Source organism: Lepus europaeus, chromosome 1 (assembly GCF_033115175.1).
Source record: "Lepus europaeus isolate LE1 chromosome 1, mLepTim1.pri, whole genome shotgun sequence".
NCBI classification, from domain to species: domain Eukaryota; kingdom Metazoa; phylum Chordata; class Mammalia; order Lagomorpha; family Leporidae; genus Lepus; species Lepus europaeus.
Window position 1 is genome coordinate 146,640,190 of NC_084827.1, and position 21,790 is coordinate 146,661,979.

The 21,790-nt window shown below is 42.4% G+C and overlaps 1 protein-coding gene across 6 annotated transcripts in view; it reads left to right on the top strand.

Moving 5' to 3' along the window:
• CARF (calcium responsive transcription factor) overlaps positions 1 to 21,790 on the top strand; it is a 72,667-nt gene that overhangs the window by 9,435 nt on the left and 41,442 nt on the right. For 5 of the 6 annotated variants that reach the window (XR_009865883.1, XM_062190066.1, XM_062190060.1 and 2 more), the window contains 5 exons: positions 359 to 477; positions 7,703 to 7,820; positions 8,288 to 8,515; positions 17,886 to 18,006; positions 18,983 to 19,112. Coding sequence is in view for 5 of the 6 variants with exons in the window: in XM_062190066.1 (XP_062046050.1) it covers positions 7,743 to 7,820; positions 8,288 to 8,515; positions 17,886 to 18,006; positions 18,983 to 19,112 (557 nt within the window). In the remaining variant the exon portion in view is untranslated. The remainder of the gene's footprint in view (positions 1 to 358; positions 478 to 7,702; positions 7,821 to 8,287; positions 8,516 to 17,885; positions 18,007 to 18,982; positions 19,113 to 21,790) is intronic. The other variant, XM_062190077.1, reaches the window with a different exon arrangement.

Sequence of the window (21,790 nt, forward strand, 5' to 3'; positions counted from 1 at the left end):
AAAAGCAGTTGACCAAGGGCTGGTGTTGTGGTGTAGCAGATTAAGATGCTATCTCCGATTCTGGCATCCCATATGGGTGCCAGTTCAAGTACCTGCTGCTTGAGTCCTGGATGTTCCATTTCTAACCCAGCTCCCCTTCTAATCTAGCTCCCAGCTAAAGTGCCTTGGAAAAGCAGCAGAAAATGGCGGCTATTTAGGGAGTAAACCAATGAACAGAAAATCTCTTTCTCTATCTTTCCCTTTGTTTCTGTTATTCTGCCTTTCAAGTAAATTAAATAAAAATTTTAAGAAGATTTTATTTAGGATTTTTGTGTTTGTATGCTAACAATTGTACAAAATAAATTTTCTTTCTCTTCAGGTATGGTGAAGCTGACAGATCAGGAGAGGAATGCTATTGGAAAGATAGTTTGCTCATCACAGTTCCTAGGAGGAGGGGAGCATGCCCCCCAGTGCAGGGCCATTCAAAAGAACACCAAGGTTGGTAGCAGACACGGGACATGGTACAGCAAGGGAACCTTTTTGGTCATTTCCTGGGTGGGAAAGAGCAACGCAGTGAGTAAACGGGCTAACAGGCCTAGGATTAGTTAGTTCAAATCATTCCAGGGTGTATTGGCTGCTCTTAGTTAGCTGGTTACTTGCATAAGAAAGGCAAGTTTATGGCTCAACAGGCTAATCCTCCGCCTTGCGGCGCAGGCACACCAGGTTCTAGTCCCGGTTGGGGCACCGGATTCTATCCTGGTTGCCCCTCTTCCAGGCCAGCTCTCTGCTATGGCCCGGGAAGGCAGTGGAGGATGGCCCAAGTGCTTGGGCCCTGCACCTGCATGGGAGACCAGGAGAAGCACCTGGCTCCTGGCTTCGGATCAGCGCGATGCGCCGGCCGCAGTGCGCTGGCCGCGGTGGCCATTGAAGGGTGAACCAACGGCAAAAAGGAAGACCTTTCTCTCTGTCTCTCTCTGTCTCTCTCTCTCTCACTATCCACTCTGCCTGTCAAAAAAAAAAAAAAAGGCAAGTTTATATAGGAGGGACTTTGCCATCTCTAGAATTAGTTAATCCTTGGACAAGTAGTCCTTCCCTGGTCAGCAAGACCCCAGAGATCAAAATATCATACACAAAAACCTGAAAACATGATTAATATAATGATTAAAATTGAACCAAGGTTTTTCTTTCTTATACTGTCCTTGTCAATTTTGGCATCCAATTTATACTTTCCTTATAGAATGAGTTGGGAGTAATCTATCTTTACACTGTAGAGGAGTTTATATAAAATTGAAGTTACTTAGTTTTTAAAAGCTTGCCTATAAATATGTCATGACGTGGGAACACTATAGGAACACTGTTTACTTTCCATTCAGCTTCTTTAACTTATATAGGGCTGTTCATCAATTATGTTTCTTCTGGCATTTGTTTTGGTAAGTTGTTTTTTAAAAGATTTATTTATTTATTTATTTATTTGAAAGGCAGAGTTACAGAGAGGCAGAGGCAGAAGCAGAGAGAGATGCCTTTCATCCTCTGGCTCTCTCTCCAAGTAACCTCAACAGCCTAAGGCCAGGCCGGGCTAGGCCAAAGGCAGGAGCACGGAATTCCATCCAGGTGTCCTATATGAGTGGCAGGGGCCCAACTCCTTGGGCCATCTTCCTGCTGCTTTCCCAGGCACATTAGCAGGGACCTGGATAGGAAATGGAGCAGCTGGGATACAAACTGGTACCCATATGGGATACCAGAGTCTCAGGCCACAGCTTAACCTGCTACGCCACACCACTGGCCCCAGAAGCTCTTTTTTCCTTTCCCTCTCGTCTCCTCTTCCCCTTCCTCACCTCCCCTCCTCTCCTTTCCTTCCTTCCTTCCTTGTCTATCTTTTCTTCTTTCTACAGAGAAATAACTTGTGGCATTATTGACCTCTATTGTGTCTTTTTTGCTCTTTCATTGGATTACACTGTTTATTATGGGTTTCCTTTTTGTTTTTTAAGATTTATTTGGAAGTCAGAGAGTTACAGAGAGGCAGAGGCAGAGCCAGAGAGAGGTCTTCCATCTATTGGTTCACTCCCCAGATGGCTACAACAGCCGGAGCTTGGCTGATCCAAAGCCAGGAGCCAGGAGCTTATTCTGGGTCTCCCATGCAGGTGCAGGGGTCCAAAGATTTGGGCCATCCTCTACTGCTTTCCAAGGCCATAGCCTAGAGCTGGATTAGAAGTGGAGCAGCTGGAACACAGAACCAGCACCCATATGGGATACCAGCACTGCAGGCAGTGGTTTTACCTGCTATGCCACAGCACCAGCCCTAGGTTTCCTTCTTAATGTGTGTGTGTGTGTGTTTTCAAAGATTTCTTTATTTGAAAGTCAAAGTTACACAGAGAGAGAAGGAGATGCAGAGAGAGAGAGAGAGAAAGAGAAAGGTCTTCCATCCACTGGTTCACTCCCCAGTTGGCTGCAATGGCCAGAGTTGCGCTGATCCGAAGCCAGGAGCCCGGAGCTTCTTCCTGGTGTCCTACGTGGGTGCAGGAGCCCAAGAACTTGGGCCATCTTCTACTGCTTTCCCAGGCCATAGCCGAGAGCTGGATTGGAAGTGAAGCAGCTGGGACTCGAATCGGTTCCCATATGGGATGCTAGCACTGCAGGCTGTGGCCTTACCCGCTAACCCACAGTGCTGGCCCCTTAATGTGTTTTTATTTCTTGTTTTTCTGACTCTTTAGTTGAATACCTAGCTTGTTAATTCAGTCTTTATTCTTTCCCGTAGAAACCTGGTTTTTAAAAAAAATTATTTTTTAAGCAGAAGTTACATAGTTTACAGTGTATATTATGTGTTGAGTATGTATACATGGAGGAATGGCTAAATTGAGCCAATTAACATATTTGTTACCTTGTATACTTACTTTTTGTGGTGATAACACTTAAAATTTTACCTTGTCAGCAGTTTCCGGATACACAATAGAGTTAATGATTTAATCACCATGATATGCAGTAGTTCTCTTAACCTTATTCCTCCTGTATATCTGAAATTTTGTATCCTTTGTCCTACAATGAGAGTTTAAGGCTATAAATTTCCATTGAAATTAGTTATTGCTGTTAATCTCTCACTGTGCCTAATTTTTAAATTAAATTTTATCTCATAGGTATGCCTATATAGGAAAAATACCCTATAAATGTAGCTTTCAGTACTATCTGAGGTTGTCGGACATCCACTGGGGGTCTTGGAATGTATCTTCCAGGGATTCAGGTAGACAACTGTAAACATTACCCCCATCTACTCTAAGACTTTTTTTTCTTTTGAGATTGAAAAGTATTTATTAGAATCAAGGACATCTAGCCAGAGTGGCATCGAGTGGGGGGCTTCCAAGAGAGGAAAACCCAAAGGGACTGGTTTTAGTGGGCTTTTTAAGTACAGTTTTGATGGGAAAAAAAAAAAAAAAAAAAAGCCTGACAATCAGATTGGCATTCAGCTTCCAGGCAGGGACAAAAACCATCAAAAGACCTCATTTATAATTCTCCATCCTGTCTGGCCTGCTAAGGGTGGGATAGGTAACTTGTTTTCACAGTAAGCTGTGAGCTCAGGAAGAACTCCCCTGCTATTCTCATGGTAAATTTGGAGATTGTGAAGGAAGGAGGGCTGGTGGCTTGTTTGTTCTTGCTAAAGATAAAGTTTTGGGGAAGGAAGCAAATATTTTACACCCCAAATTCCATTGGGATCCCCTGACTACCTATTAACCCATCTGACTTCTCACACTCCTACCTCCCAAAGATTGAACCCTTAACATCTGTTAGGTGGGACTGGAAGATGATCGCTCTGGCTGCTTCACACTGAAATGGGGCGTCTTTGGGAAGGGGAATAAGACATCTTCTCTAAAATTCTGTGTTACAATAGAGAACACTCAGCTCATAAACTTAAAAACTTTATTTGTATTAAATCTTTATAAAATGAATGTTTTAGAAGTATAGTAGGATGGACATTGTGGCACTGTGGATTTAGCTGCTGCTCAGAATACCTGCATCCCTTAGTGGAGTTCTGGCTTGAGTCCCAGGTATTCCACTTCAGTCCATCTTCCGGCTAATGGATACAGAGAGGCAGCAGATGATGGCTCAGGTTCTTGGGTCCCTGCTACCATGTGAGAGACCAGGCTGGAATCCCTGGCTTCTGGTTGCTTAGGGCATTTGGGAATTAAAGCAGTGGTTGGAAAATATTTCTTTCTCTCTCTCCTCTCCTCTCCTCTCTTTTTTGCTCTGCCTATCAAGTAAATGAAAATAAATAAACATTAAAAAAATAGAAATATATGAAAGTGTATACCAGCACCCTGTCACATAAAAGCAATTTTAATAAGCCAGTACAGGAGTGTAATTAAGGGTAGAATAAAGGGATTACATCATACCAATCTGCTCTTCTTTGAATGTATTCTGGTGCCTTGGAAAGTCATTTAAATTTTAATTTTATTTGAAAGGGGGAGAGAGAGAGAGAGAGAGAGATAGATCTGCCAACTGCTCTTTCACTTCCCAAATGCCAGAACAGCCAGGGCCAGGTCAGACCAAAGCCAAAAGCCCAGAACTTTATTTGCTCTGCATAATTCTTTATTTTTTATTTATTTATTTATTTATTTTTATTTTTGACAGGCAGAGTGGACAGTGAGAGAGAGACAGAGAGAAAGGTCTTCCTTTTGCCGTTGGTTCACCCTCCAATGGCCGCTGCGGCTGGCGCGCAGCGGCCGGCGCACCGCGCTGATCCGATGGCAGGAGCCAGGTGCTTCTCCTGGTCTCCCATAGGGTGCAGGGCCCAAGCACTTAGGCCATCCTCCACTGCACTCCCGGGCCACAGCAGAGAGCTGGCCTGGAAGAGGGGCAACCGGGACAGGATCGGTGGCCAGACCAGGACTAGAACCTGGTGTGCCGGCGCCGCAAGGCGGAGGATTAGCCTAGTGAGCCGCGGCGCTGGCCTGCTCTGCATAATTCTTCATGGGTGGCAGAGACCCAAGAATTTGAGGTATCATCTGCTATCTCTCAGGGTGGGCATTGGCTCTAAGATGGATCAGAAGTGAAGTAGGGGCCGGCGCCGTGGCTCAACAGGCTAATCCTCTGCCTAGCGGCGCCGGCACCCCAGGTTCTAGTCTCAGTCAGGGCACCGGATTCTGCCCTGGCTGCTCCTCTTCCAGTCCAGCTCTCTGCTGTGGCCCAGGAGTGCAGTGGAGGATGGCCCAAGTCCTTGGGCCCTGCACCCACATGGGAGACCAGGAGAAGCACCTGGCTCCTGCCTTCTGATCAACGCAGCGCGCCGGCCGCAGCAGCCATTGGAGGGTGAACTAACGGCAAAAAGGAAGACCTTTCTCTCTGTCTCTCTCTCTCACTGTCCACTCTGCTTGTCAAAAAAAAAAAAAAAAAAAAAGAAGTGAAGTAGCCAGGACACAAACCAATGCTCCGGTACGGGATGCTAGCATCCCATGCAGTGACTTCAATACTCCATCACATGCCCATCCTTGGGAAGTCACTTAATAAAAGTGTTACTTTTCTTTCTCTCTCTCTCTCTCTCTCTCTATCTCTCTCTCTCTCTCTCTCTCTCTCTTTCTTTCTCTTATTTGACAGAGTTAGTGAGAGAGAGAGAGAGACAGAGACAGAGAGAAAGGTCTTCCTTCCGTTGGTTCACCCCCAAAATGGCCTCTACGGCCGGAGCTATGCCAATCCAAAGCCAGGAGCCAGGTGCTTCCTCCTGGTCTCCCATCGGGTGCAGGCGCCCAAGCACTTGGGCCATCCTCCACTGCCCTCTCAGGCCACAGCAGAGAGCTGGACTGGAAGAGGAGCACCGGGACTAGAACCCGGAGCCCATATGATTTGCTGGCGCTGCAGGTGGAGAATTAGCCTAGTGAGCCATGGCGCTGGCCCCAAAAGTGTTAGTTTTCTTATCTATATAGCATGGAAATATTTCACCTAAATTGTACAATAAGAAACCACATTAGGATGAGAGATTTCTGGCCAGCACCGCGGCTCAATAGGCTAATCCTCTCCCTTGCGGCGCCGGCACACCAGATTCTAGTCCCGGTCGTGGTGCCGGATTCTGTCCCGGTTGCCCCCTTCCAGGCCAGCTCTCTGCTATGGCCCGGGAAGGCAGTGGAGGATGGCCCAAGTGCTTGGGTCCTGCACCCTCATGGAGAGCAGGAGAAGCACCTGGCTCCTGGCTTCGGATCAGCGCGGTGCGCCAGCCGCAGTGCGCGTGCTGCGGCGGCCATTGGAGGGTGAACCAACGGCAAAATGGAAGACCTTTCTCTCTGTCTCTCTCTCTCACTGTCCACTCTGCCTGTCAGAAAAAAAAAAAAAAAAAGGATGAGAGATTTCTGTAACATAAAACATTCTATAAAAATGCTAAGTGCTCAGGGCCAGCATTGTGGCATACGAGATAAAACCAATCCCTGTGACATCAGCATCCCATATGGATGCCAGTTCATGTCCCATCAGCTCCACTTTGGATCCACTCCCTGCTAATGGCCTGGAGGAAAAGTAGCAGAAGATGGTCCAAGTATTTGGAACCCCTGCCTGCCTTGTGGGAGACCTGGATGAAGCTCTTTAGTTTAGGCTTAGCCCATCCCTAGCTGTTATAGCCATCTGAGGAATGAACCAGCGGATGGAAAATTGATCTCTCTCTCTCTCTGCGTAACTCGCCTTTCCAAATAAATAAAATAAAAATCTTAAAAAAAAAAAAAACTAAGTGCTGGGCACAACAGATTAAACTACTACTTGGGATATCTGTCTTCTATATAAGAGTATTGGATTGAGTCCTGGAGTCCCAGCTACTCTGCTTCTGATCTTGCTTCCTGCTAGTGCACCTAGGAAGTAGCACATGATGACTCAAGTACTTGAGTCCCTGCCACCCACTTGGGAGACCCAGATGGAGTTCCTGGCTTCTGGGTTTGGCATTGCCTGGCCTCAGATATTGTAGCCATTTGGGAAGTAAGCCAGCAGATGGAAGATATATTTCTCTCTCTCTGTCTACATCTCTCTCTCTCTGTCATTCTGTTTTTAATAAATAAATAACAAATAAATATTTTTAAAAGATGTTAACTGGGGGGGGGGGGGCGGTGCTGTGGCTTACTTGGTTAATCCTCCACCTGTGGTGCTGGCATCCCATATCAGCGCTGGGTTCTAGTCCGTGTTGCTCCTCTTCCAGTCCAGCTCTCTGCTGTGGCCCGGGAAGGCAGTAGAGGATGGCCTAAGTACTTGGGCGCCTGTATCCACATGGGAGACCAGGAGGAAGTACCTGGCTCCTGGTTTCGAATCGGTGTAGCTCTGGCTGTAGCGGCCATTTTGGGGGTGAACCAATGGAAGGAAGACCTTTCTCTCTGTCTCTCTCTCTCACTGTCTAACTCTGCCTGTCAAATTAAAAAAAAAAAAAAAAAAGAGAGAGAGATGTTAACTGGGAGCCAGTGTTGTGGTGCAGAGGGTTAAACTGCTGTCTGCAACAATATGGCTGCCAGTTCTAGTACTGGCTGCTCCACTTCCCATCTGGCTCCTGCTAATGTGTCTGGGAAAGCAGTGGAAAATGACTCAAGTACTTGGCCCCCTTCCCTGACATACAAGATCTGGATGGAGTTTGTCTTTGCCAAGCTCCGGCTGTTGAGGCCATTTGGCAAGTGAGCAGATGGAAGATAACTCTCTCTCTGCTTTTCAAGTAAATAAATCATTTTTTAAAAAGTTAACTATTTTGATTGATTAGATATTTAAACTCTTATAGCTATTAAATAGAAGAAAATGGAATTGAATAAGATGTCAGCATGGAACAGTGTAATGATGCATTACAAGTCAACCATAATGATGTTGAAGATTCAAAAACAGATGCTCAAGAATTTGAGGTAAGGCTTTACGGGGGAACCTTTTTTTCTATTCTAGAGAAAAATAGCATGGCATTCAACAGCTTTTTATGCTTAAGAAATTGTTATGTTTTATGATTCAAGAGTTTAATATTTATCCACTATTCTATTATATATTTAATTTTATGATGCAGAGCTTTAAAGTAATGCTTAGACGTATTAACAAAAATTTATATGCCAATAAAGATGTGTATATGGAATTATACTTGATCATTTTGGGCTGCATTCTGTGGACAATTTTATGTTGATAAAATTGAGATTATAGAATAAAAATCAGTAATGTAACTTAAATACTTTCAGTATGAGAAATGGCAACTCTTACAAAAAGTAAAATGAACAGTTAACTGAAAAATAAATGTCTTTACATGTTTATTGTACATGTTCCATTTTTTAAAAAATAGGATACTTCTTACAAAGATTAAAGTGATTTTTTTTTTTCTCTGCAAAAGCATCTAACCTGTATGGACTCTGGGGATACTTCCTTTGGACAAAATGATTCTCCTGCAGTTTTGCCCATCCCTACTCCTGAGGCAAATAATTCACCTACATCACAGAATATCGCAGGGCCTCTGACTCAGACGCAGACTCTTTCTACAGAGCAGTTCCATCTAGTGGACCAAAATGGCCATCCTATTCAATATGAACTTCAGACATTGGGGGACTCTAATGCACAAATGGTAAGTATATTTTATGAATAACCAGTTTTTTTATTCTATTTAGCAAAATGTACTAGTTTTACTAGACAGCGTTAATTTCTTGGCTTCATAATTGAATTATTGGCTTACATGGTACTAAAAATACTGTTTCCATGACTTTAATTTTTATGTAAAGATTTTAAAAGATTTCCCATTAGAACTATAATTAGTAGTTTAATATTTTCATAGCCACTTATGTCTAGGCATACTTGTGCCTTGAGATCAGTTGAAAATACAGCATAATCTCTAGTGCTGAAATGCGGTAGTTTACATGTAATTTATGTTTTTTTTGATATACACATTAGACTGAGTGATAAATTGTTGATTTATCAACATCTTACTCACTGACTTGTCTGTGAAATGCTAGTGTGCTTTCTTAAAGAAAAAGCAATGGAGATACCACTGATAAACTGGGAATTAGACATAGCCTTGATCTTTATAGTAGATATGTGAGTGTCATGTGAATAAAAATACGTAAAGATGGAAAAAGAAAAATGCCTTAAACTGTTAGCTAAAAATATTTTTGTCCAAGTTCGTAGTTTGAGTATGATGAACGATGCCCTTAATTAAAATGACATTGTGGCTCAGCAGGTTTAAGTCTCCATCTACGACACTGGCTCCTGAATTGGAGTGCTGGTTCAAATCCTGGCTGATCCACTTCCAATCCAGCTTCCTACTACTGAGCATAGGAGAGCAGTGGAGGGTGGTCCAAGTACTTGGGCCCCTGCCACCTACAGGAGAGATGTGGATGGACTTCTGGGCTCCTGACTTTGTTCTGGCCCAGCCCCAGCTATTGTAACCATTTGTGAGTGAATCAGTGGACCGAAGAGCTCTCTCTCTCTGTCTACCCCTGCCACCCCCACCCTCTGTTGCTCTGCCTTTCAAATAAATTAAAATCTTTTTTAAAAATAAGGGAAATTACTGTTTAATAATAACATTATACACACTTATGTATAATAATTATACATGTGTATTATACATACATATTATACATTATGCATACATATACTTATATACTTGTATAATATACATATAAGTATGTATAATGTACATATATAACTAATACTATGGAGAGTTAATTGAGGTTTCCAAATTTCTACAGTTACCGCAGATAAGAAGCCGTTTTACCTGGAATGAATCTTTGTTTCTGCTTCTAGTCTAAAGTGTTCTCAAGTTCACCTGTGCTATTTTGCTGCATTATGATACAGCTATTTTGAGCTACCAGGATTCTGGGGTTGAGCATAATTGGTTGACAAATGGCTAAGTGTAGAGCAGTTTCCTGTGTTTATATTCAGGCTCAACGTATTTATGGGCCTACACCAGGACTGAAAAGCAAAGAAAAAGCGTAAGCTGCTGTGACCATACTGCACCAACAGAAATTACTGTACAACAGATAATCTAGATGTGAATCAACTGCATTTAATTTCTCATGTTCCAGACTAAATACTCTGGCGGTTTTCCCTAATATTTGACATTTGTTATGATTTCTGTCAGAACAGTTAGAAAGTCTGTACAGTGGGGCCAGCATTATGGCATAACTGGTAAAGCCGTCACCTGCAATGTCAGCATCCCATATGGATACTGGTTTGTGTACCATCTGCTCTAGTTGTGATCTAGCTGCCTGCTAATAGCCTGGGAAAAGTAGTGGAGGATGGCCCAAGTGCTTGTGCCCCTGCCACCCATGTCAGAGACTTGGTTGAAGCTCCTGGCTTTAGCCTGGCCCAGCTGTTGTGGCCATCTGGGGAGTGAACCAGTGGTTAGAAGATCTCTCTGTGTCTCTCCTTCTCTCTCTAATGCTGATTTTCAAATAAATAAGTAAATCCAAAAGAAAAGTCTGTTCCAACAGAAGAATCAGGGAATCCAGATATATAAATGACAGTCAGTTTACATTTTACATTTTCCCTTAAAAGCAAATTTATTTTATTTGAAAAAAAAGTTGTGTTACCATACACTTTGTAGTTGGAGATTAAACTTTCTATCTATATAAATTGGTTATAAAGATATTGAAGTAGTAGATGGCTCAAAGAATTTTTCAAGTAAAAAATATATGGTATGAAACTTGGAAATAAATTTAATAAAATAAGAATTTTCTTCAAAGAACTGAAAATATTTTGGGAAACTTAGGTTTTTTGTTTCGTTTGTTTTAATAGACTTTATTTTTTACAGCGCTTTTAGATTCACAACCAAACTGAGCTGAAGGTACAGAGATGTCAATGTATATATACTCCCTGTCCTCAAACACGTGCATAGACTCATTCATTATCAACATCCCCCATCAAGGGGAATTTTCTGAGAGAAATATCACTTTTTTTGGCAATATTACTTTTTAGAAGTTTTATTTATTTTGAGAGTCAGAGACATATATATATAGAGAGAGAGCGGCCATCTACTAGTTTCACTTCCCAAATAGCTGCAATGATCAGAACTGGCTCAGTCTGAATGCAGGAACCAGGGAATCATCATGAGTGGCAGGAACCCACTTATTTGAGCCATCGCTGCTGCCTCCCAGGGTCTGCATTTGGCAGGAAATTGGAATCAGGAGCCAGAACCAGGTATCAAACCCAGGCACGAGGATGTGGAATGCAATAGTCTTAACCAGTACACCAAATACCCACCCCTGCCATAAGGCGTTTTTAAAAATGTTTATCATCTATTTGAAAGGCAGAGTAAGAGAAGAGAAAGACTCTATTTGCTGGTTCACCTTTCAAATGCTTGTGCCAAGAGAGATATTTAGCCATCATCTGCTGTCTACCAGGATTCATTAGCAGGAAGCTGGATTGGAAGCAGAGTAATGTGGGAGGAGGTGTCCCAGTGGTGGCTTAATCTGCCACACTACAAAACCCTCCCCTGCCATGTGACTTTTTAGAAATGTAGCATCATTATTGTCAAATAACATGGATTGAAAATAGTGTTTTAAGGTAATAGGTGTAGTAAGCTATAGAGGGAGAAAATGGAGGAGACTATTCTGCGCTGTTTAAGAAATAGTTTGGTGGCTGGTGCTGTGGTGGAGTAGGCTATGCTTTTGCCTGCAGTGCTGGCATCACATATGGATGCTGGTTCGTGTCCTGGCTGCTCCTCTTCTAATCCAGCTCTCTGTTTATGGCCTGGGAAAGCAGTGGAAGATGGCTCAAGTGCTTTGGTCCCTGTACCCATGAGGGAGATCTGGAAGATGCAATTCATTTTTGTTACCCAGCCTCCGTGATGTGCATCTTTCACTTATTTCATGAAATATTCCAAACTTGACTGCTCAGTTTTATCTAAGGCTAGGCTCTTTCAAATATATGCAATGTCATCAAAAGACTGTAATTCTGGCATTCCAGAGCCAAGTACTGAGAAATGATTTATGATGAGATCGGCATGCTGCCAAAAGGCTGGATAAGCTTTATAACACATCTTCCACACAGTTAAGTAGCATGCATTGAACTAAAATGATAACTGAGAAACAGCTCAATATCTGGATTCTATATGACACTGTTAATAACTGTCAGCAGGCAAAGACTGATTGCTTAGGAATTGCACGGTCCATGAATAGCATTAAAATGTACAGCAAGAACATAAATAAAATACTATGTAATTTAAGTAATGTAAATGCAAACAGGGTTTGATAACACTAAACTAGTTCATTTCAAAATTAAGCTTTGGATTAATGTACAATTTCATTTTATGCCTTAAGTCAAAAAAGATAAACCTTGAAGACTGTGTCTTTTAAAAAATTATATTTTTATAATTATAATTTATATAAATATGTTTTATATAAATATGTTTTATATAAACTATACTTTATATTATATTTATATATATAAATAAATGACAGCAAAGGAAAAAGAATGATGTTCTGTTTGTCTCGCACATACTCTGTGTTTTGAGATGTGGATACAACCAATGCTGTTACTGCATTAGGATTGAGTCAACTGGAGTTTATATTGTATTACATAGACTGGAAAAGAGTGGCAGTTTCTTGTTTTTCCATTGCTTTTCAGTTTATAGTTTGAAGTATGTTTTTGACTCCATGTTTAATGAAGAAAAATGAGGTCTGGCATTGTGGCATAGCCAGTAAAGCCACTGGCCTACAACCCCTTTATCTCATGCGGATGCTGTTTTGTTTCCTGCCTGACCCGCTTCCAATCCAGCTCCTACAAATGTGCCTGGGGAAGCAGTGGAGAATGACCCCGTGTTTGGGCCCCTGCCACCCACATGGGAGACCTGTGGAAGCTTCTGGCTCCTGCTTTGATCTGGCCCAGGCCTGGCCATTGGGCCATCTGGGGAGTGAACCAGTGGATGGAAGATCTCTCTCTCTTTCTCTCTCTAACTCCCTATGTCTCTCTCTGTAACTCTGACTTAAAAAAAAAATGCTTGGAGTGGAAGGGACTCAAATTTCTACAGACTTTTTTAATAAACCTAATGAAAAAAAAGTTGCAAAATTAAATGGTTATTTCATGAATCAATTTCAGTTATAAAATTTTCATGACTGAGTAGATTATAAAAATTGTATTTGTTTAGTTTAGATTTTAAAATAACCACAGCAGTCTTATTTCCTTTTTTTCACTGACAGTGTTTGATATTTCAGATATATTTTAATGAAAATACTTTCTTAAGTGAAAATGTCTAGCGTTTTGAATCTGAAACTGCTCTGGCATCAGGACTTAGTTGTCTGCTGCCCCACAAAGGTTAGATGCCGCCACATTCACAGTTCCCTAGTGCTCTGAGCCAGGTGTTAGGTCCTCTGTTGGAAGACTTCGTGGCAATTTCAGGACCTTGATTCTTACCACAAGTTTAACCATTTTCAGTTTTGTATTCAATGAAAGGGTATTCTAAAGGTCTAGGCATCTTTATTTTATCTTCCTCACAATATGGGCATCTTGTTATATTTTTTATTCTAGTAATGATAGGCAGTTTATAAAGGTGCTGTGAATCCCTTCCACATTTTCTAGTCCATTGCCTTAACCACTCGGCCACGACTACACATTCCCTTCCACATTTTCATGAGCTGCAGATGAAAACTGAAATACTTTAGTTGGAATTCTTTTTTTTTTCAAATTTTTAATTCTCTTTTTCAACTTTTTTTTTTTTTAGATTTATTTTATTTATTTGAAAGACAGAGTTACAGATAGAGGTAGAGACACACAAAGAGAGGTCTTCCATCTGCTGGTTCACTCCCCAAGTGGTCGCCACCGACCAGGGCTGTGCAAGGCCGAAGCTAGGAGCCAGAAGCTTCTTCCGGGTCTTCCACTTGGGTGCAGGGGACCAATTACCTGAACCATCCCCCACTGCTTTCCGAGCACATTAGCAGGGAGCTGGATGGGGAATGGAGCAGCCAGGACTCGAACCAGCACCCATATGGGATGCCAGCGCTGCAGGCCAGACTTTAACCTGCCATGCCATTACACTGGCCTCTATCTGCATTTCTTGATTTGGTAAATTTGTGATGAATTCAGTCTGGTAAATATGAGACAAATAGTCTGCCTGGGGCCTCTGACCTATTGGCTGCAAAATTCCTGCCTTAAGAATAAAGATTGTTCTTTCCAGAGGCAAGTGACTGCTAAATATCCCTGTCTTATTTTCTGAGAATGAAATCATATTTTCATTTTAAGGGGTAAATAACTTAAAATGATGTTATTCTTTTTGCCTTTTAATGCTTACCAGGGTTTTTTTTGAAAAATTTTTTAAGGTTACTTAGTAACATCAAATATGTGGAGGCAGTACAGAGTAGTGTTTAAAATGAGTCCAATTGCTTGGGTTTGAATACTAGCTCACCATTTAATAGCTCTTTGTAATCTTGCATGAGTTTTGTAACCTCTGTGTGAGAGTTTCCTCATTTATAAGATGCATTTAGTTGATATATATCATGAGAATTAACGGTGGTAATATATCTGAAGTTTTGCCAAGTTAGTATGTGTTCTAAGCAGTTATTATCATCAAAGTATAAAATTGCTTTTTCATGAAGTGATATTACCAGGAAATGGTAAGATGTTTTTAATCTCATACTCAATAAATATTGGGGAAAGGAAACAATTCCCACTCTCAATTTCTGGGAAATGTTTATGATTCTATTTAAAGAATTCTGCTTTATTAAAGCTTTTTATCCCAATTTAGTTATTTTCAAATTTAAATTCACATTCCAAAATTTAGTGGAGTTGATTCCCATTAAAATTTGGAATTCAGGGGGCCATTGCTGTGGCTCAGCGGGTTAATGCCCTGGCCTGAAGCGCCGGCATCCCATATGGGCGTTAGTTCTAATCCCGGCTGCTCCTCTTCCAATCCAGCTCTCTACTATGGCCTGGGATAGCAGTAGAGGATGGCCCAAATCCTTGTACCCGCATGGGAGACCTGGAGGAAGCTCCAGGCTCCTGGCTTCAGATCAGTGAAGCTCCGGTCATTGCAGCCAGTTGGGGAGTGAACCATCAGATGGCAGACCTCTTACTTTCTTTTTTTTTTTTTTTTTTGACAGGCAGAGTGGACAGTGAGAGAGAGAGAAAGAGAGAGACAGAGAGAAAGGTCTTCCTTTTCCGTTGGTTCACCCCCCCAATGGCCGCTGTGACCGGCGCACTGCGGCCGGTGCACCGCGCTGATCCGAAGCCAGGAGGCAGGTGCTTCTTCCTGGTCTCCCATGCGGGTGCAGGGCCCAAGCACTTGGGCCATCCTCCACTGCACTCCCAGGCCACAGCAGAGAGCTGGCCTGGAAGAGGAGCAACTGGGACAGAATCCGGTGCCCCGACCAGGACTAGAACTGTGTAACTCTGACTTTCAAATAAATAAATAAAATCTTTAAAAAAATTTGGAATTCAGTTGGTTTTTGTTTTTAATATTTATTTATTTATTTGAAAGTCAAAGTTAGAGAGAGGGAAAGACAGATAGGGGGAGGGTGGGAGGAAGGGAGGAAAGGAGAGAGAGAGAGAGAGATCTTCCATCCTCTGGTTCACTCCCCAGATGGCTGCAATGGCTAAGAACCAGAAGCTTTATCCGAGTGTCCCATATAGGTGGCAGGGGCACAAACACTTGGGCCATCTTCTGCTTTTTCCAGGCCATTTGCAGGAAGCTGGGTTAGAAGTGGGGCAGCTGGGACTTGAACCAGTGCCCATCTGGAATTCCAGCACCGCCAGCAGAGATCTTATTTGCTACACTACAGCACTGGCCCCTGCTCTTGATTTTTCAATCAGCATTGTTTTCATGTTTTACAATGGGAGAGAAAAATCTAATCGGAATGACCAAGGGAGAGTTACTTACTAAAATGGACAGTAGACTTTGGATAAAATAGTTAAGGTGTTTCAGCAGGAGAGCTATATGTTAGGTGATAAAATGTATACGGTGTCCAAAAAATCTGGGACCATTCAGTAGACTTACCTTCAAATAATGTATTAGTTAAATTTTCAAAATAGAGGATCAGAATATTTTTCTTCAACTTCAGATGTCTTTTTAGTTGCTTTTAATTCCTCTAAATTTGAGACAGTGCTTTCAGTTGCTAAACTGAAGAAGAGTACAATAAATATAATATTTCTCCTTTGTTTTTAGACTTTTTAGTTATTCTGTAGTATTCTTTAAGGACCAAGACAGGTGTATATAAATGCAGAGATTTTTTAAAAAGTGATGTTTAGGGGCTGGCACTGTGGCCTAGCAGGTGAAGCCACTGCCTGCAGTTGCAGCATCCCATATGGGTGCCAGTTCAAGTCCTGGCTGCTCCACTTCTAATCCAGCTCTCTGCTATTTCCTGGGAAGGCAGTGGAGGATGACCCAAGTCCTTGGGCCCCTGTACCCGCATGGGAGACCTGAGAAGCTCCAGGCTCCTGGCTTCGATGGGCCCGGCTCAGACCATTACGGACATTTGGAGAATGAACCAGCAGATGGAAGATTTTCTCTCTCTCTTTCTCTCTCTCAGTGTCTGCTTCTGCCTCTCTCTAACTCTGCCTTTCAAATAAATAAATAAATCTTTTTTTTAAAAAAAATGCCTTTTGGCTAGAAATCTAGAATGTCACCTTTTTAAAAAAATATTTATTTATTTGAAAGGCAAAGCATCACAGAGAGAGGGAGAGACAGAGAGAAAGATCTTCCATCTGCTGGTTCATTCCCCAGATGGCCCCAACAGACAGGGCTGGGCCAGGCTGAAGCCAGGAGCTTTTTCTGGGTCTCTCACGTAGGTGGCAGGGGCCCAAGCACTTAGGCCATCCTCTACTGCCTTTCCCAGGCCATTAACAGGGAGCTGGATCAGAAGTGGAGCAGCCAGGACTTGAACCTGCAGCCATATGGGATGCTAGTATTGTAGGCAGCAGCTTTACTATCCCACAACGCCAGCTCCATAAGTTACCATTTTTAAAATAATGAATGAAACTGACTTAAAATATTGGACACATGATTGCCACACAAATATGTCAAATGTGTATGAATAATATAATAAATAGCAAAAAGTAAGTGTATAAAGCTCAATTGGAACCATGTTCTGATTTTAAGTCATTAGGCCACTTAGATATATAATGATTAAGACCATAGATGGGGCCGGCGCAGCGCTTCACTAGGCTAATCCTCCGCCTTGCGGCGCCGGCACACCGGGTTCTAGTCCCGGTCGGGGCACCGGATTCTGTCCCGGTTGCCCCTCTTCCAGGCCAGCTCTCTGCTGTGGCCAGGGAGTGCAGTGGAGGATGGCCCAAGTGCTTGGGCCCTGCACCCCATGGGAGACCAGGAGAAGCACCTGGCTCCTGCCATCGGATCAGCGCGGTGCGCTGGCCGCAGCGCGCCTACCGCGGCAGCCATTGGAGGGTGAACCAACGGCAAAAGGAAGACCTTTCTCTCTGTCTCTCTCTCTCTCTCACTGTCCACTCTCCCTGTCAAAACAAACAAACAAACAAAAGACCATAGATGGTTCAGACGAGAGTCAAGGTGCTTGCTTTGAATCTTTTTTTTTTTTTTAAAGATTTATTTATTTATTTATTTGAAAGTTGGAATTACACAGAGGAGAGACAGAGGCAGAGAGAGGTCTTCCATCCACTGGTTCACTCCCCAATTGGCCTCAACGGCGAGAGCTGCGCTGATCTGAAGCCAGGAACTTCTTCCAGGTCTCCCACGCAGGTGCAGGGGCCCAAGCACTTGGGCCATCTTCTGCTGCTTTCCCAGGCCACAGCAGAGAGCTGGATTGGAAGTGGAACAGCTGGGACTTGAACCAGTGCCCATATGGGATACCGGCACTGTAGGCAGCGGCTTTAAGCGCTATGCCACAGCACCAGCCATGCTTTGAATCTTAGCTTCACCATTTATCAGTTGTGAGGTCTTGGAAACAATTAGAGATAGGCATGTGTTTAATAATTTAACAGTCTGTAAAATCAGTATAGGCACATGTATTTGATTTTCTTTTAAATCCTCCAAGATGCTTGTTGCCAGCCCATCAGAAAATGGACAGGTGCTTCGCGTGATTCCATCCGCCCAGACAGGAATGACGCAAATGATTATACCACAGAGGCAGCTTGCAGACGTCAGCAGTCCTCAGGGTGAGTAATAATGGGATATGGAGGATTTGAGAATGTTTTAAAAAACAAGTATATGTTTTAGAGAATCACTTCCTAAAAATCAGTCCTGAAATTGATCTTATTAGGTAACTGTAAACTGAATAATTAGAAAAGTTACTTAGCCCAAATAAATTTCAAGTTCATTTTTCAACTCCTGTCTAGGTTAGCTATCTATTTCATTTTGGAATTCTGTGAAGCTGGTTGGCTCCTGCTTCCTCTCAAATAACCAGTGAGCATAAAATAAATTATTCTTAATTTTAGTAACAGTAATAACAGCAGCGATAATGAGAGTATAGTGCTAATACCTAAAGCAGTTTCTTGCATTTTTATTTTCATTGATTTTTTTTAACCATGTGGTCATTTCTTTTGTTAACTGTCCTTTTTAGCCCCTTGCTTTTTTCTTTCTTGTTCCTTCAGATTCAGAAAGGAGAATCATATGCACCATTTTTTCTTTTTTTTTCTATTTGATAATTGCTATTCCTTGTTTTCCTCTCTTTTCCATCTATTTGAATCTCATCTATAACATAATAGCTACAGCTATTTTGTTGCTGTTTCATAGCAAATAGTTAAAAATAAATATTTTTACCATAGTGTTTTGATTCATCTTGGTTAAATTGTTAAAACATAAGAAGAAAGATATCTGTTGAAGACATTTTAAACATAGTATACAGATTGAGAAAAAGTTTTACATTGTCCTATTGTGAAACTTTTATATTTATTTTTATCATTTTTATTTCCTTGCTGTTCAATGTAAGTTCCAAAAACTTAATTACAAAGTTCCAGTAGCCATAATTTAATGGTAAACAAGTTTGTCATAGCAACTCTCAATAAAGCCTTGTAAGTTTTGTTATCTTTAGTTTCAAAGCAGTTCTTCCTTTTCATATTACAAATACACAAGTTCTAGATAGATAAACTCAAGATCTGATTTTGCCTTGTTGTTGTTGTTCTTGTTGTTAAGATGTCCCTGAAGAGAAGTCCAGTGACAGAAACTTACCAGCTGTAAGAGTGGATGCTCCAGCAGATGATACTAGTAGTTTGATTCTTCCTCCACAAGCAACCCTCACATTGCCCAAAAAGTCAGTGGCCAGGTGAGTCAGTAGGAAAAAGGATCTCCTCTTTTGATGTCACCGTAAATGTTCACAGCTAAAGCTGGCAAACTATAGAAAAGGACAAAAATTTAGAAAATAGAAGAAACTGTGATCAAATCTCTCTCTTTTTTGAGATTTATTTTTACTCGATTTGAAATACATAATGACGGAGAGGGAGAGACAAAGATCAACCATCTGCTGGTTCATTCTCCAAATAGGCCAGTGACACTGCTGAGCCGGGCCAAGGCCAGGATCCTAGAATTCCATCCATGTTTCCCACCTGGGTAACAGCGGCCCAAGCACTTGAGTCATCATCCTCTGATTCCCAAACACATTATCAGGAAGCTGTATCAGAAGCAGAGCAGGTAGGACTTGAACCAATGCTCCCATATGGGATGCCATTGTCATAGGAGGCTGTCCAATCGACTGTCACAATGCAGGCCTCATCTTTAATTATTTTAGTGTTATCTTGGCAACAAGGAGGCAGCTATAGGAGATATCAGTGTTAAAAATGCTAATTTTCCTCAGTGGAACTGCCTGTTATCTTTTGAAGCAATATTAAAACTTTTAACACCAACAGAGGTTTTTTGTTTTTTTGTTTTTTTTTTTTAAGATTTTATTTATTTATTTGAGAGGTAGAGTTACAGATAGTGAGAGGGAGAGACAGAGAAAGGTCTTCCTTCTGTTGGTTCACTCCCCAGATTGCTGGTTCACTCCCCAGATTGCCGAAAGGGCCGGAGCTGCGCCGATCTGAAGCCAGGAGGCAGGTGCTTCTTCCTGGTCTCCCATGCAGGTGCAGGAGCCCAAGGACTTGGGCCATCTTCCACTGTTTTCCCAAGCCACAGCAGAGAACTAGATAGGAAGTAGAGCAGCCAGGACTGGAACCAGTGCCCATATGGGATGCCAGCGCTGCAGGCGGAGGATTAACCTACTGTGCCACGGCTTTGATCCCAACACCAATAGAGTTTTTAGAATAAAATATCCAGGAGCTGGTGCTGTGGCTTAGCAGATAAAGCCACCACCTGCAATCCTGGCATCCCATATGGATTCTGATTCTAGTCTCAGCTGCTCTACTTCCAGTCCAGCTTTCTGCTAATGTACCTGGGAAAGAAGCAGAGGGTGGTCCAAGTGCTTGGGCCCCGGCACCCACCTGGGAGATCCAGAAGAAGTTCCTGGTTCCTGGCTTTGGCCTGGCCAGCCCTGGGCATTGCTGCCATTTGAGGAGTGGGCCAATGAATGGAAGATCTCTCTCTGTCTCTGTTTCTCTCTCTCTCTCTCTCTCCTTCTTTCTCTCTCTGTAACTCTGTCTTTACATAACTAAATAAATCTTTAGGGTCTGGCTCTGTGGCATAGTAGGCTGAGCCTCCGCCTGCAGTTCCGGCATCCCATATGGGCTTGGTTCATGTCTGGCTGCTCCTCTTCTGATCCAGCTCCCTGCTATGGCCTGCAAAAGCAGTATGAGATGCCTCAAATGTTTAGGCCTCTGCACCCGGGTCTGGTACCTGGAGGAAGCTCCTGGCTCCCAGCTTCGGATAGACTTAGCTCCAATCGTTGCAGCCATTTGGGGAGTGAACCAGCAGATGAAAGATCTTTCTCTCTGTCTCTGCTTCTCTCTGTAGCTCTACCTCTCAAATAAATAAATTAAGTCTTTAAAAAAAACTTTTTTAAAAAAAAAATCCATTCTAGTTACTAAATATTTTAATGGTTTTGTCACATTTTTATGCCTATAATTCCTCTGTGATAAAGTAATAGATGGGGTCTGGCACTGTGTCTGACATAGCAGGTAAAGCTACCACCTGCAGTGCCAGCATCCCATATGGGTGCCAGTTTGCGTCTTGGTTGCTCCACTTCCAATCCAGCTCTCTGCTATGGCCTGGGAAAGCAGGAAGATATCCCAAGTCCTTGGGCCCCTGCACCTGTGTGGGAGACCTGGACGAAACTCCTTGCTCCTGAGTTCAGATCCGTGCAGCTCCAGCCATTATGGCCATTTGGGGAGTGAACCAGAAATGGAAGACCTCTCTCTTTTTTAACCCTTTCTGCCTCTCTATAACTCTGCCTTTCAAATAAATAAAATGTTTAAAAAAAGAAGAAAGGTTTAGGTGGAAAATCTCTGTGTGTGTGAAAGTGTGAGACTCTCTCCTTCAAGTAATAAATAAATCTTTAAAATGTTTTAAACAACTTTTATTACAGTTTTTATTTTTGGTTTAAAATATATTGTTGGTAATTTAGGGAAATATGTGCTAGATATATATGTTTATCTTTTAATTGCTCTACAGAAGTATTTTTGAATTAAGATAATATTTGACATTTAATCTTAGAAATTACATAATGCTACTCTTTTTTTTTTTATAAATTTTTTTTTCTTTGACAGGTAGAGTTATAGACAGTGAGAGAGAGGCAGAGAGAAAGGTCTTCCTTCCGTTGGTTCACCCCGAAATGGCTGCTAGAGCCTGTGCTGTGCCGACCCGAAGCCAGGAGCCAGGTGCTTCTTTCTGGTCTCCCGTGTGGATGCAGGCACCCAAGCACTTGGGCCATCCTCCACTGCCCTCCTGGGCCACAGCAGAAAGCTTGACTGGAAGAGGAGCAACCGGGACTAGAACCCGGCGCCCATATGGGATACCGACACCGCAGGCAGAGGATTAACCAAGTGAGCCACGGCGCCAGCCCCATATAATGTT